Source organism: Bubalus bubalis, chromosome 8, assembly GCF_019923935.1.
Source record: "Bubalus bubalis isolate 160015118507 breed Murrah chromosome 8, NDDB_SH_1, whole genome shotgun sequence".
In the NCBI taxonomy this organism is placed as follows: Eukaryota; Metazoa; Chordata; class Mammalia; order Artiodactyla; family Bovidae; genus Bubalus; species Bubalus bubalis.
This window is the reverse complement of record NC_059164.1, coordinates 76,351,642-76,365,550: the sequence shown is the minus strand read 5'-3', so window position 1 is coordinate 76,365,550 and position 13,909 is coordinate 76,351,642. Positions and strand designations below refer to the sequence as shown.

Sequence of the window (13,909 nt, the reverse complement as noted above, 5' to 3'; positions counted from 1 at the left end):
GAGGCAAAAAGAAAAGGAGAACTTAATTCTGAGTCCTCTGGGCCCCAAGGTCCCTTCCCAGTCTCTCCTCTCCACCTTTCAGAATCGTGATTTTTTTTTTTTTAATGAAACATCTCTTATTATTAGCTGCATGTAGTGGGAAACAGAAGTTCTGTATGTACTTTTTAAGTTTTTAATAAATATTAACAACTGCCCTTTCTTTTCATAAAATTTTAATAATTTGTACTTTAACCAACATCTTTAAAAGATGCCAGCTTACCTATACCATGCATCACCACAGTCAGGGCACCTCTGCTAACAGTGTCAGTCTGGGGAAGGACAGCTCAGTCTTCAGGCCTGTGCACTGAAGCTTGTTTAGGGTTCCTGGTTCAGAGGTGGAAGTCCTTCCTTACAGTCCGGTCAGTTACCCACTCCAAGTTTACTTCTGTTTAGGTTTACCTTGGAAACTTCAGCTTTTTTAAGAGATAGCATTAGCTGCGGGATTGCTTTTCTTGTTTTTTGTTTGTTTATTTGGCTGGTTGGTTGGTTTTTTGTTTTTCTGGTAAACTGTCTTTTAGTCATAAAAGTATTTTTAAAGTGTGTAAAATTCTTTCATTTTTGTATCATAGTTACAAAAGACATTGAGAAAGCAGGACTGATTGTTCCCTTCACTTTATGGCAGAGGAAACTGACCATAGATCAGGTGGCACATTTAAGGCTCACATAGTGAGAGGGTCATTCTGCTTTGTTTGCCCTGAAGGCTCAGCCACCACTTTCATCTAATGGTGGCAAAATACCTTTGCAGTTTAAGAGTAACCTGCACTACCTCCCTCTCAGTTTATGGTTGATGAGGCATCACAGGTGAAAGATGTTGAATTCTCCTTAGATTCTCAGCCAGTAAAAGAGAATTGGTATTTGTGCTCTCTCTGTACCTAATGTCTTTGTATCACTGCTAAAGCTAGAATATTGGAGTAACAGCCGTGGGTATGTAGCAAGCATGGTTTTCTTGACTTATTATGAGAATCTTGAGTCTGAAACGCCACCCCCCCCCCCCCCAAAAAAAAACCACCTTTCAAGGTAAGTTGTTCTTTTAAAATGGTTCTCAGGCAACATACAGTGGTAACAACCATTTAACTATGCATGTGCTTTTCCCTCAAAGACTCATATCCTGAGAAACTGTCCAAGCTGTTTTTACCTCTGATTACTCCTCTGCCTAGCCCTTATGACGGTCATAGACGTCAGGAGTCAGTTTATCTCCCCATCCTGTGAATGGGGAGGTGACCTTGGGTAAAGTGTGTGCTGCCTAACTGGGGAATGTTTAGGCGCAGATAAAGTTCTGTTTTATTTTCCTAAGGGCAGAGCACTTAACCCTTAAAAACAAATTTTGCTTTAGTTTTTGCTTTTTTTTTAATGTTATTTTTCTCAAATGTATAGATTTATATACTTGTGTCTTGAAATTAACAGTTACAAAGAGTGTCACTTTGTGTACTTTATTGATATTGACAGATTCGTGTTTCTTCTTAGACTTTTTAAAAAACAACTTTATTGAGGGGTTTCCCTGATGGTCCAGCAGTTGGGGCTCCACACTTCTATTGCATGGAGGTGGAGAGGGGCACTGGTTCAATCTCTAGTCGGGGAACTAGGATCTCGCATGCCGTTCTGTGTAGCCAAAAAAAGAATCAATGAAGTTTAGGGTTGGGCATATTTGTTGACAAAGATGTAAAAAAAAAACTTTATTGAGGTATAATTCATATACCATATAATTCACCCATTTAGACTGTACAGTTTAATGTCTTACAGTATACCATAATGTCGTGAAGCCATCAGCATAATCTGGTTTTAGAATATTTTCATTTCCCCCTTCCCCCAAAAAACCCATACCTGGGCTTTCCTGGTGGCTCAGTGGTAAAAAATCCACCTGTCAATGCAGAAAGCCCATACCCATTAGTAGTCCTGTCTGATTCTTACTTCCCCCAACCCTGGACTTTATGTCTGTATCAATTTGCTTGTTCTGAACATTTCATATACATGAAGTCATACAATACTGTGTTTTTTGTGTGTGAATGACTGTTTTCACTTAATATATTCAAAGGTCATCTGTGTTGCAGGATGTATTGATATTTCATTCCTTTTTATTGCTTAGTTCTATTACATAGTATGGCTGTATCACATTCTGAGTTTTTCCACTTTTTGGCTAGTATGAATAATGCTGCAGTGAACATCTGTGTACAAGGGCTTGTGTGGACATATGTTTTTGTTTTTCTTGGTTGTATACCTAGGAGTGGAGTTGCTGAGCCACATGGTAATTCTATGTTTAACTTTTTGAGAAACTGTTTTCCAAAGTGGCTGCCCCAGTTTACACTCCCACTCGGATTGTATGAGGGTTCTAATTCTTCCTGTTCTCTCCAACACTTGATTGTATTGATTATATCCAGTCTAGTGGGCCTGAAGTCCTATCTTGTTGTGATTTTGATTTGCAAATTTTTTTGCCTTATGACTAATGATGTTGGGTATGTTTTAACATTCTTACTGATCGTTTGTGTGTCTTCTTTTGAAAAATGTCTATTTGTATCCTTTGGCAGTTTTTTTGATTGGGTTACTTTTCATTATAGAGTTATATTTACATTTTTGAGTCATGAGTTCTTTATATTCTGCATGCATGTGCCTTATTAGCTGTATAATTTGCATATATTCATTTTTAGACTGCCTTTTTTGATGGTGTCCTTTGAAGCACTAAGCACTTCCCTTCTGGCTCAGCTGGTAGAGAATCCGTCTGCAATGCGGGAGACCTGTGTTCGATCCCTGGGTTGGGAATATCCCCTGGAGAAGGAAAAGGCTACCCACTCCACTATTTTGGCCTGGAGAACTCCATGGACTGTATAGTCCATGGGGTCACAAAGAGTTGTACATGACTGAGCGACTTTCACTTTGAAGCACTGAAGTTTTTATTTTGATGAAGTCCAATTTGTTGTTGTTGTTTGTACTTTTGGTGTCCTAAGACACATTGTTTGACTCAAGGTTCTGAAGATTTACTCCATTTTGGAAGTTAGAAACCTTCTAAGAGTCTTACAGTGTCAGCTCTTGCATGTAGGTCTTTGATCCATTTTGAGTTAATTTTGTGTACGGTGTAAAACAGGGGTCCAAAATCATTTTTTCACATGTGGATTTCCGGTTGCCCTGGCATCGTCTGTTGAAAAGACTGTTCTTTCCCCACTAAGAATATTTGGCACCCTTGTCAAGTAGAAATATTGTTCTCAACCACAAGTCAGAACACTTGGGGCTTTTTAACAACTCACAGCTTTCATGAAAGTGTTTGAACGGTTCAGCATTCCTACCAGAAATGCACTATTCTTAATGTTGACTCTGGAATTGGAAGGATGGAATCTGAACGTTCCAGAATCTGAAATGTATACCTGATGTCTGCTCTGTGGCTCTCTCAGATTGCGGATAGGGAACAGCTGTTCCTGGTCATCCTGGGGTGGAGGCAGGGGGATGTTGAGCTGTCTGCTGAAGGCAAAGTTTTCCTATGACTCATATGAGTCATCTTAAGGGAAGTTTGAAGATTGTTAGTAATTGTGCTGGGCAGCACTGAGCTGTTTGTCAGATTTTATGACTGTAGATAACTCGGTAACGTAGTTTGTTTACTGTATCATATTGGAAGGACTGCTTTAGGAAGAAGAGATGAAATGAACAGTTTTGTACTTGTCAGTGTGATGCCTGTTAATTGGGTATTGCAGCAACTGAATAACGACTGTTAATGGAGGTGATGATACTGCTGTGTTCTAGGCGAATACTCCAACTCAGAGTATTTCAAGCTGCCTAGATAATAATGATTGGCGAAGGAAATGGCAACCCACTCCCAATCTTGCCTGGAGAATCCCAGGGATGGGGGAGCCTGGTTGGCTTCCATCTATGGGATCGCACAGAGTCGGACATGACTGAAGCGACTTAGCAGCAGCAGCAGCAGATAATAATGACATTGGAGGAAAAAGATGAGTGTTGGCCTGAGTTTTTTTTTTTAATTAATGTGAAAAGCAACGGTCATAGTATTTTTGCCATCAGTGTCTTTGATAGCTTTTTGTCAGCCTTAAACTTAATAGCTGAGAAAATTGGAATAGAGTTGGCAGTAGGAAGAACTACTGAAGTTACTTAAGGTTTTTTTTAAAAAAGGAGTTAAGATAGCATCCTAAAGATTGCATTTAATTTTTAAGGGGCAAGTTTTTGTTTGTTGTTTAGCTTTTAAATTCTACTTTTGCTGACCTGTCTTTTTCAAGCAGCCAAACAGGCCAGTGTCCTTTATGCATATGCTGATCATATTTGGATCAAGAGAAGGGGTTCTTACAAACAGTGTAGAGGATAGTTTATGTAACATTTATTTCTGGGTAATTCTCAGCCTGTCTCAAAGCTTGGATTTCCTCCAGGCTGGATTGGAGGTGGGGTGTGATTCCGACTAGACCATCAGTCACCACTTCCCAGGGCAGAGGGCTATGGTGAGCCTCACTTCTGCCCAATGGCTCCCCTCCCCTTCCCCAGCCTCTTTTGCTATGACTGGAAGAGACCACTGGGCAGCTGGGATTTTTATGGGAAGAGAAGCAGCACAGTGTCCTTGTCCCTTTCCAGAGGCATCTGAATGCTTACACATGATTGGAAGTGGTTCAAGACCCTCCGCTGCAGCTGCTTAGTCACTTCATTTGTGTCCAACTCTGTGCGATGCTATGGACTGTAGCCCCGCCAGGCTCCTCTGCCCGTGGGGATTCTCCGGGAAGAATACTGGAATGGGTTCCGTGCCCTCCTCCAGGGGATCTTCCCAACCCAGACAGTCTAAACTCTTTCATGGTCTAGTGGGTGCATCAGCTGCTTTTGTAAAGTGGATAGTGTAGTTAGAGTTATATATTATATTTAGTAAAATTACAACCATCAAACTCAAGATCCATTCAACCTTGGGGAAAGTGTAAACAAACTCAGAAAGGTGACCTATAAAGCAGAAGAGCTAATGCCTGCCTTGAGGGAGTTGATGGGTTCGGAAGAGTCCTAACAGGTCAAGCTACTGACTGTAGAGTAGAGTAGTGCGAAGTAGGTAGACTTTTCTGTGGTCACTGCTGTCCATGCCTTTGTCTTGCAGAGCCCCCTGCCTCCCTTGTTGGCCCTCTCCTGGCTCCAGTTTTAGGAAATGTGACATCCAGACCCTTGGCCGTCCAGCTAGTCTATTCCTCCAGCCGGCCAAGACAGTTCTTGCTCCTCCCCTGTGTTTTTCAAACTTTTCCATCTGTCTGATCTTTCTTCCTACTGATTCTTATAAATCCTTGCCTTCCCCTCCTCTTCAGAGCAAAGGCCTCCCTATTGTCTGTGCCCTTCCCCAAACTTTCCTGGCTGCTGGAAAGGAGCACTTAGGAGAAGTGGGTTCTCCCAGGGAGTTTTGTTGGTATTTTCTGTGCCTCTCAGGTGCTCAGTGCTTTTGCTGTAATTATTTTTAATATATTTTTTTCTTCTGCTCAAAGATAAATTATTTGAGGGTGAGCAAAATATTTTCCCAGTGTCTCTGTGTTCTCCAGAATACCAAGAGTCCATCAGGGCTCCGTAATCTCCTGATAGATTAGAAAGTATTTCTCCTTTTGCAATTAGCACTAACCTAATCCTTAATTCATCCTTGTTGCCTTTTCCTATAGTTGTTTTACACAACATATAAACTTACATGTGCTCAGTCATGTCTTAATTCTTTGCGATCCCCATGGACTGTAGGGATCTATCAGTGTCCTCTGTCCATGGGATTTCCCAGGCAAAAATACTAGAGTGGTTTGCCATTTCCTGCTCCAAGGGATCTTCCTGACTCCGGGATCGAACCTGCATCTCCTACATTGCAGGCGGGTTCTTTACTGCTGAGCCATCAGGGAAGCACCCCTGTCATGATATATCATAGCCCTCAAACTAGATCAAAACTTGCAAGTGAAGACCATGACCTCTGCAGCTGTGCTCTTGCCTCCCCATATTGAGTGCAGGACCTGTATGTAGAAGGTTGGTCCACTTGACTACTTCATGCTCTGCCGTGCTCTCTCAAGCAGAACACACAGCCACACGTGCATTTACAGACACTTTCTCCTCCAGCCAGAGTCAGAGGTTTTCCCCTCAGTAGCCTTGTCTGCTAAAATGCGCTTTCTAACTTCTCTTTCTTTTTTTTGGTGCAGACAGTCGTGAGAGAGACTTCAGGACAAGAATGTTTCACTTAAGGACTTGTGCTGCTAAGTTGAGGCCGTTAACGGCTTCCCAGACTGTGAAGACATTTTCACAAAACAGACCAGCAGCAGCTAGGACGTTTGGGCAGATACGGTGCTATACTGCCCCCGTTGCTGCAGAGCCTTTCCTCAGCGGGACTAGTTCGAACTATGTGGAGGAAATGTACTATGCTTGGTTGGAAAACCCCAAAAGTGTACACAAGGTAAGGCTCAAAGGAGCAGGTGTCTTCGTGTTTGGAGTCTTGGCCGGTGGTGGCTGGCCGTCCAGGTAAGTGCATGTGTTCTAAGGACCCTCAAGAAGAAAGTTAGGCAGGCGGCTAGAAGCCCCACCGACTCGAGTTCTTTGCATCAACCCAACTCAACCGTCAGCCCAGGCCCAACAGGAGCCCCCTTCTCCGGAGGGGCATTTCCCTCTCTCCATGTGCGGCGCGCTGAAGGCCTTGCTCCCTGGAACAGCCAACGTGTTAAACTCCCACGGCGGTGACGAAGCACTTGCACCACTCCCAGGACGTCACCAAGGCTGCTACAGGACGGCGGAAGCGCACGGAAGGAAGGACCTTCAGGAAGCTCGTCCATTCCACTGTCCTCGGAACACCTGAAAACCATCTCATGAGATTTCTCTACAAATGACATTTTAGATCAGCATGTTTATGTCCCTCTCCTGTATTTAAAAGTAAATTCTGTGAAGGCTTCCTTCTAATTTCTCTGTGTTGACATATGAGGCTGTTCCTTAGAACCTCTCCCTTCATGTGGTTACTTGATACAGAGCATGCTTGGTGGCAGAACTTCTTCAGAGCATTTTGGCCAGTGATATTTATGAGTTTTGATAACTGTTTCTTGGCTTTCAGGTCAGGCAGCTGGCCCAGTACAGGTGCTGAAGGGTGGGTCCCCAAGCTGCTTAGCTCCTTGTGGCCCATTTGCAGGGTGTGGGAAGATCTGAGGAGACATTATATGCGAGGTGCTCAGGGTCTACACAGAGGAAGTGCCCATCAGAGGCTGGCTGCCATCTCTGTTGATCTGGCCTCTTCCTTCCTTGTGAATTGTAGGGACTTGTCTTCAGAAAGCAGCCTGCTTCTGTCAGGCCTTCGAGTATAATCTTTACCCTTTACCCTAAAGTGTTAGTGACATTTAGGATTGGATATGTTTGTGTGACTGCAGGAGCCCCCAGCCCTGTTATATCAGGGCTCTTGGTATGATAATGCCACCTCTTGGTCTGAACCTCCTTGCCCGGCAAAGGAGGACATCTAGCCAGGTCTTTTCCTTCCCTGTTTTCATGGCAACCTGGAAGCTGCATTGCTCCATGAGCAAGGTGAAGTCTGGTTTCCTATAGGAAGAGATCTGGGGTGTGTCTCCCAAGATGGTAGACAAGTGGACTACCCAGAAAGAAGTGCCCTATAAAACTGGCCCTGCCAGTGACGTCAGATATTAGCAGTTTCTGAGAACAGTTGCTGCAGGGTTCTCTTTCAAATAAACTTAGCCCAGAGGTTTTAGAATCAGACTTTCGTCTCATGTCCAGGCTGTCCCTCACCTTCCTTTTCTCAGATATAACCTCTTTGTAGAAGCAAAAAGTTTTCTTAAGTTCTATTTAGTTTAGGGGGGAATAGCACTGGAATGAGCTCTTAGGAGATAATACGGATCTAGGCTTGGGGGTGTCCGTGTATGGATGCCCTGCGTCACGGGAATGGGTTGCAGAGAAGAAGCACACCACTCTGCGGTGCAGAGCTCTGAGAAGTGGAGCTGAAACCATCACAGTGACTGTCACCATTATTAGTATTTGTGTTAATATCATTACTGTTACTATTGCTTGAAAGTTTTTTTTTAAGATTTGCTCTTTAGAGGAGTTTTAGGTTTACAGCAAAATTGGGGGGTAGGTACAGAGATATGCCATATACTCACTCCTTGCCCCTATACATGGAACCTCCCACACCATCAACATTCCCCACCAGACTTATGTTTGATATAATTGATGAACCTGCACTGACATGTCATCATCACCGAAAGCCCATAGTCTACACTAGGGTTCACTCTTGGTGGTGTGCATTTGTGGTTTTGAACAAATACATAATGACATGTATCACCATTACAATATATTATACAGAGTATTTTCACCACCCTAAAAATGCTCTTTGCTGCACTAATTCTTTTTTTTTCCCCCCTACCAATTCTTGAAAAGTATTTTTATCACATAGCATCAAGAAAGGTAGCATATGATGACTGGGAAGCACTTGGGGGCTCTCAGGCTGGGTGGAATGGTCACGGAGTCCATCTGTTCTGGAGTGAGGACAGCACAGCGAGAGGACTACTGACGAAACTGAGGCAGCCTTCTGAGGAAGGGTCTAGAGCAAGGGTTGGTTCCTTGGGCTCCACAGGTCAGAGCAAGCACCTCTTTGAGACTCTCCAGGGGTGTGGGGAAAGGATCTCCAAAAAGGACTTTGTAGTTTAATAAGAGAAAACATGCAGGTTGGCATCTTTGGGCCAGATTTCATCTGCTGATTTCTGTTGTCAGGTTCTCTGGGGACTCAGCGTATCCTAGAGGGAGAGGGGCAGGATGGTGTAAATCAGTGGACATTTACAGCGGCAGTGCCCCTTCTCGGGCTTCCCAGCAAAGTGGACTTGATCACCTCTCCACATTGAATTAGGCCCAGTAACTGATGTGTGCTTACTTTTTGACGGAGACGTTCCAGAGCTTTGCTCAGATTTTCAGAGGCATCTATGACACACAGAAGATCTTGGAAATTGTTGACTTTGTTAAAAATGCTTTATTTTGGTCTGTATTAGAAAAAAAATAGGGAGATATAAAGAAAATTAGCTTTTAAGATTTGGATTGATCATCTTTCTGATCTCTCATTTCTGCATCAGATAGGGGATAATCAGACTCCCTGCCTGAGAGCTGGTTCAGTTGCTGTGCTCTTCCCTCCATTTGCAGAGGGCTCACGGGGGAGCTGCTAGGACTGGACTTTTTTCAGCAGAAACAGAACACTAAATTTTAGCATCTCTGCCTCTCTGCCTTCCTGTTATTTCTTAAACTTTTTATGACCTTTCAAACATGTAGTAGGAGTGTCAACTGCAAATTCGCACTTGCTGTCTACCTTTCCAAAGATCAAATTATGAGCCTCTGCAGCCGCTAACCTTCAACACTGCTTGAAAGGAGTTCAAGGAGGAGGTCAGAAAGCAGGCGCTCTGGGCTCTGGAAAAAACTGGCAGGACAGGTCTTCAGGTAGTTAGATTATTTTCCAGGGAAGATTTTATGAACCCAGTTCTTTCATCTCCTCATATCTAGAAAAGCACTACATTCCTTCATAGTGACATCTACTCCTTGTGATTAGCAGTAACCTTCACGAGATTAGATCAGCCTTCTGCAAAGAATAAGTGCTTGGTTGCATATACTCTCCCTTCACCAAAATTACGAATATCCTGACCACCCTCCAACCTCCTTGGAGCAGTTCCTCAGAGCTATATGAAATGCTAACTCCCTGGCGATAGTCCTCATTTTGCTCCAAATAAAATGTAACTCACAACTCTAACATTGTGCTTCCCCCCCCCCAGTTGACAGGAGTGTAAGATGAACCTCCACGAGGAGACCCAGTGCCCAGCTTCAGCAGCTCTCTACAATGTGCCAGACCTTAAAAATCTACTCCTTCCCTGCTTATTTCTCTGTTTGTTGGTTTGTTTTGTAAAATACTTCCCACTTGTGTTTATTAAGGCAAATCTCAAACCATTATTATTTCTGTCATAAATGTACCTGAGTGACTCTAACAAGGGAATGGTTTCTTAACCATACCTAACAAAACTAGCAAGGTAATTCTCTAGTACTGTAGTCTGATTCTCAGTCTGTATTTCATTTTTGACTTTAAATTTATTTTATAGTTTTGTCTTATCCCTCCTTTTAAAGAAGACTTTTGTTTCTAGATGTCTAATTATGAAAGTTATGTTTGTAGTAATCGAGCAGTTCAGGGGTGCAAAGCCCCCGGGCACTCCCTGCACCTCTGCGCCCAATTACCTGATCGGCCCTAGATCTGCCTTTGTACTCTTGTCTTCCTGTCCTTTGGTGTGGTCCTTTCCTGGACAGCCATTTCTTCCCCATCGTTTTCTCCAGTCCAGCCTCTGCACTTCAGTATTAAACACGTTGTCAAGTGAATCTAACTACACGACCCTTATAGGAACCTTCAGCCAGGCTTGGCCTGTCAGCATGCAAAACCCCCACTCATTAGGTCTTGGCCATGTTAGGGATAAGTCAGATTGTGACGTCTTATTTTTAATTACATCTAAAATACAGAGTCAAAGCCATATTGTCCTTGTTAGTGTTTTAGACAAACAGGTAATTGAGAGCTGCTGAACCCTCAGAGGACCCCACCCACAGGCATCATGTGGTGTCAGCCCTGCTTGGGAGGACCCAGGCTCAGGCGCTGTGCCTTCTCCTCCCTGTGGTGCCCTTCCTGCCCCTTCTGATTGGGCTGGCACGTTGTCCTTTGTCCGTTAGAGCTTGCTTCCCCTGCCTGGCCTTCTGAGTGACCTCTGCCCACTTCCTGAAAGCCTGTCTTCCTCCTCTGCTTACTGAGTCCATTTCCTCTCCTGCCTGTTGCCAGCCTGCCGCCAAGTGTAATAACAGCTTTCTTGTCTCGCATGGTCACAACAGGACCTCTGTAGGGACTTGAGGTGCGAATTCCAGGCTCTCGGTCCCACCTCTTTGAGCTTGGCCACGCCGCCCTTCAGGCCCACGCTGTTCTCCTTCTTTCTTCTCTGCTTATGAAACACAATCCTGTAATTTTCTGTAATTGAACCAGACAAGCAAAGCAGAAACAGATATGTGTCATCCCCAGTATGCAGTGACACCATTCCTTTTCATCCTGCCGCTTGAAACTGCCTTGGCTGCACTTTAAAAACAGCCATGGTGCTCTCTAGTTCTCTGCTGGCCTTGGAGAAAAACACGCACATGGTATGCTTAATGGGTTTTCAGTGAACAAGGCTGTTCAATTGCATTTTGAAGTTTCTCCATACTGAGCTTCCTACATCAGGAGGAATCTCAACCCTGGTGACTTTTTGTGTTAAATCAACTAAACCGCTAAGAATATCTTCCCTAACTCCAGTATGGTGTTTTACTCTTAAAGGATTTGTGTTTATGCAATCAGAGAAATAAAATTTGCACCTTTGAAAAGTGTAGGGGTCATGAAGCAGCACCTTCACTTTACGTGTGTGGCAGTTTGCAGCTCGTGACAATGTTTTTTGGAGGACTGAGTTGCTGTCAGGAGGTGTGAGCATTCAGGGCCCTCTAGCTCGCAGGCCTGTAAAAATTCTATAAGCAAAGCACAGTTAGAGCACAGGGTAAACCCCACCGGCTTCTGAAGGGAAGTGCCAGTCATACTGAACTTTGAAGGGTAAGGAATGGGCCTGACCAGGGACAGTGTGCCTGTGCCCAGGAAAGGCACTGCAGAGGGACAGAGGGTCAGGAGGCACTCAGCACTGGAGAGGGTCCTTCGGGGCTTGGTGCCTGGAGCCAAAGGCAGCACGTGAAAACCAAAAGTTTGAGCTGCAACATGCGTTGAGAGGCCCCAGGGGTCAAGCAGAGGAGTGTTTGCTTATTTTGTGAAGCGCTGTGGGGGCGTGGACCCCTTGGCAGTTGGAAGAGGGTGAGGGCGTCGGGCGCTGACAAAGCTGAGCCTGCGGCGAGAGGAGGGCAGACTTGGAATAAAAGCATGCTGCATCTTTGGGAGCATGACTTTTTAATGATTACCCTTTCATACTGTATGCTAAGCAAAAATAGTGGGTTTTTAAATGTCAGTGATAACTGCAGAGGGATCCAGAGTGACCGCAAGGGGAAGGAGAACATCGGAAGCAAGAAAGGAGCGTCATCCTTGGGGCTGGGTCTGCTCTTGAGAAGGGAGCGGCGAGCTCCACCCCAGCCTCTCTCCTGGCGCCTCCTTTCTGAGGAAGGAAGGAAGGAAACATTGTCAGAGGGAGGGATCCTTTGGGGCTTTTCCCAGAAAGGAGCTATGGTGGTTGGTGATCAGCATCAGCTCAGAGCCTCTAGGCCACTGGCTCTTCCTGTTCCATCTGTGCCAGACCCCACTGAGGGTCTGCCAGGCTCTGGGTTCTGTTGTCTGCGAGCAGGTCGTACGTTTAGGGCCTTCTTTCTAAGTGGTCATGACTCACAGACACACAGTTCTCTCTGGGCCCGAGGCTTGGCTTAGCTGGACTGGGTCCTTCAGGTGGGGTGCCCACTAGGCGCACGGGGGATCAGATGTGCGTGTGGTCCCACATGGCTGCCCTTGGAAGTTGTGGCTCTGAGTTGACAGAATGCACTGTTGGCTGCAGCCAGCCAGGCAGAGGGCATGGGCTCTCACTTGCTGAGGAATCCCAGGAAGACTGCTCATGAGAGTGGTCACAGATGTCTTGCATATAATATTTTCCTGCAATAAAAATCTAGTTCCTGTGAGTGTTCATGAAATAAATAACCCTAAAAGCTAGCAACTCAAAACACCACCAGCAAAGTCTTTCTCCTGGTTCCCAGCTCCCGTGCAGCTGTGGTTCAGCTAGGCTGCAGCCCCACAAAGGACCTCCTCACATCTGGCATTTGGTGCTAACTATTCGCCAGGCCCTGCCGTCATCCAGGGACCAGAGTGACCGCCTCACAAGGCTCAGCGTATCTCTGAGAGGAGAGGGGAGGGGAGGAGAGCCTGCTGGCCTTGGATGCCCCACCCAGAACTTAGACACTGCCACTCCTACCCATGGCTGTGATCAAAACAAATCTTGGGTCAGTCCCCAGGGACACGCCTCCAATGAAGGAGCCTCACAACCACTTCAGGGGGCCTTTGTGTGGACCTGGGAGGATGTGTGGCCACTGGGCAGCTTACCACAGTGCTTTCTATAATGATATGATGGGGCCACCACCCTGCGTCTGGGTCAGAAACTCAGGAAGCATCATTCTCCATCAGCACTTAGGGCTAAGCCAGGACGGCTTTTCTTTGCTAATCCTGTGTGTTTATTGACATTTTACCCACACACGGATACAGAGAGAAGATAGAAGAACTTGTCTGGAGATGTTCTCTCGCCTGTACAACACTGTGGTTTTAAAAACAAAGCGTTGTTCTAATCAAGCACAATTCACTCAGCTTCTGTGGTTGAGGAATCCCCAAGCAGAGCCCCTGGTTTTAACTATAGAAATAGTTCTGTGGTGACGGGTCTGGCAGGCCCAGATCCTGGTTCCTCCTAGACATGGTTGTAGGCAGTGAGCTGGGTCGGGGCATGGCTCTGCCCATCCTCAGCTGGGGATGGTTTGAACAAGGCCCTGCCTTGGTCGGAGGGGTCTGAAGCCCAGCACTGTGCATGGCTTTCAAGACTGCTTAGCGCTGAAGCACGAACCTTTGGTGGAGGTCCTGTGGCTGTCCACCAAGGACCTCCTCTTCCCCTCACCCTGGGCGGCGTCTCATCAGGACGTTAGGACAGTCACGTGGTGTTTTCAGAAAAGGCATGGAGCCCAGCAGTTAGCACAGATAGCGCACACCAGGAGGGTGGTAGACACTGCCCAGTGCAGAGACATGAATCATTCGGCTCCATACAGTAGCTGGGCTGGTGTGCACAGAAAGCTGGGTGCTTAGGAATTAATGTACACTTTCTAAGCTGGAGGAGCCCTGTGTGGGGTGACTAGGGAGACAGCCTCGGAGAGGTGCCCACACTCTCCAGGGCACTGGGATCCTTGAGCC

At 45.6% G+C, this 13,909-nt stretch overlaps 1 protein-coding gene across 4 annotated transcripts in view; it reads left to right on the top strand.

The window, feature by feature from the left end:
• The window catches only part of OGDH (oxoglutarate dehydrogenase), a 67,355-nt gene that overhangs the window by 7,130 nt on the left and 46,316 nt on the right, over window positions 1-13,909 (top strand). For all 4 annotated transcript variants that reach the window (XM_006051299.4, XM_006051297.4, XM_006051300.4 and 1 more), the window contains exon 2: window positions 6,162-6,412. In XM_006051299.4, the coding sequence (XP_006051361.3) occupies window positions 6,191-6,412 (222 nt within the window). In that variant the 5' untranslated portion in view covers window positions 6,162-6,190. The remainder of the gene's footprint in view (window positions 1-6,161; window positions 6,413-13,909) is intronic.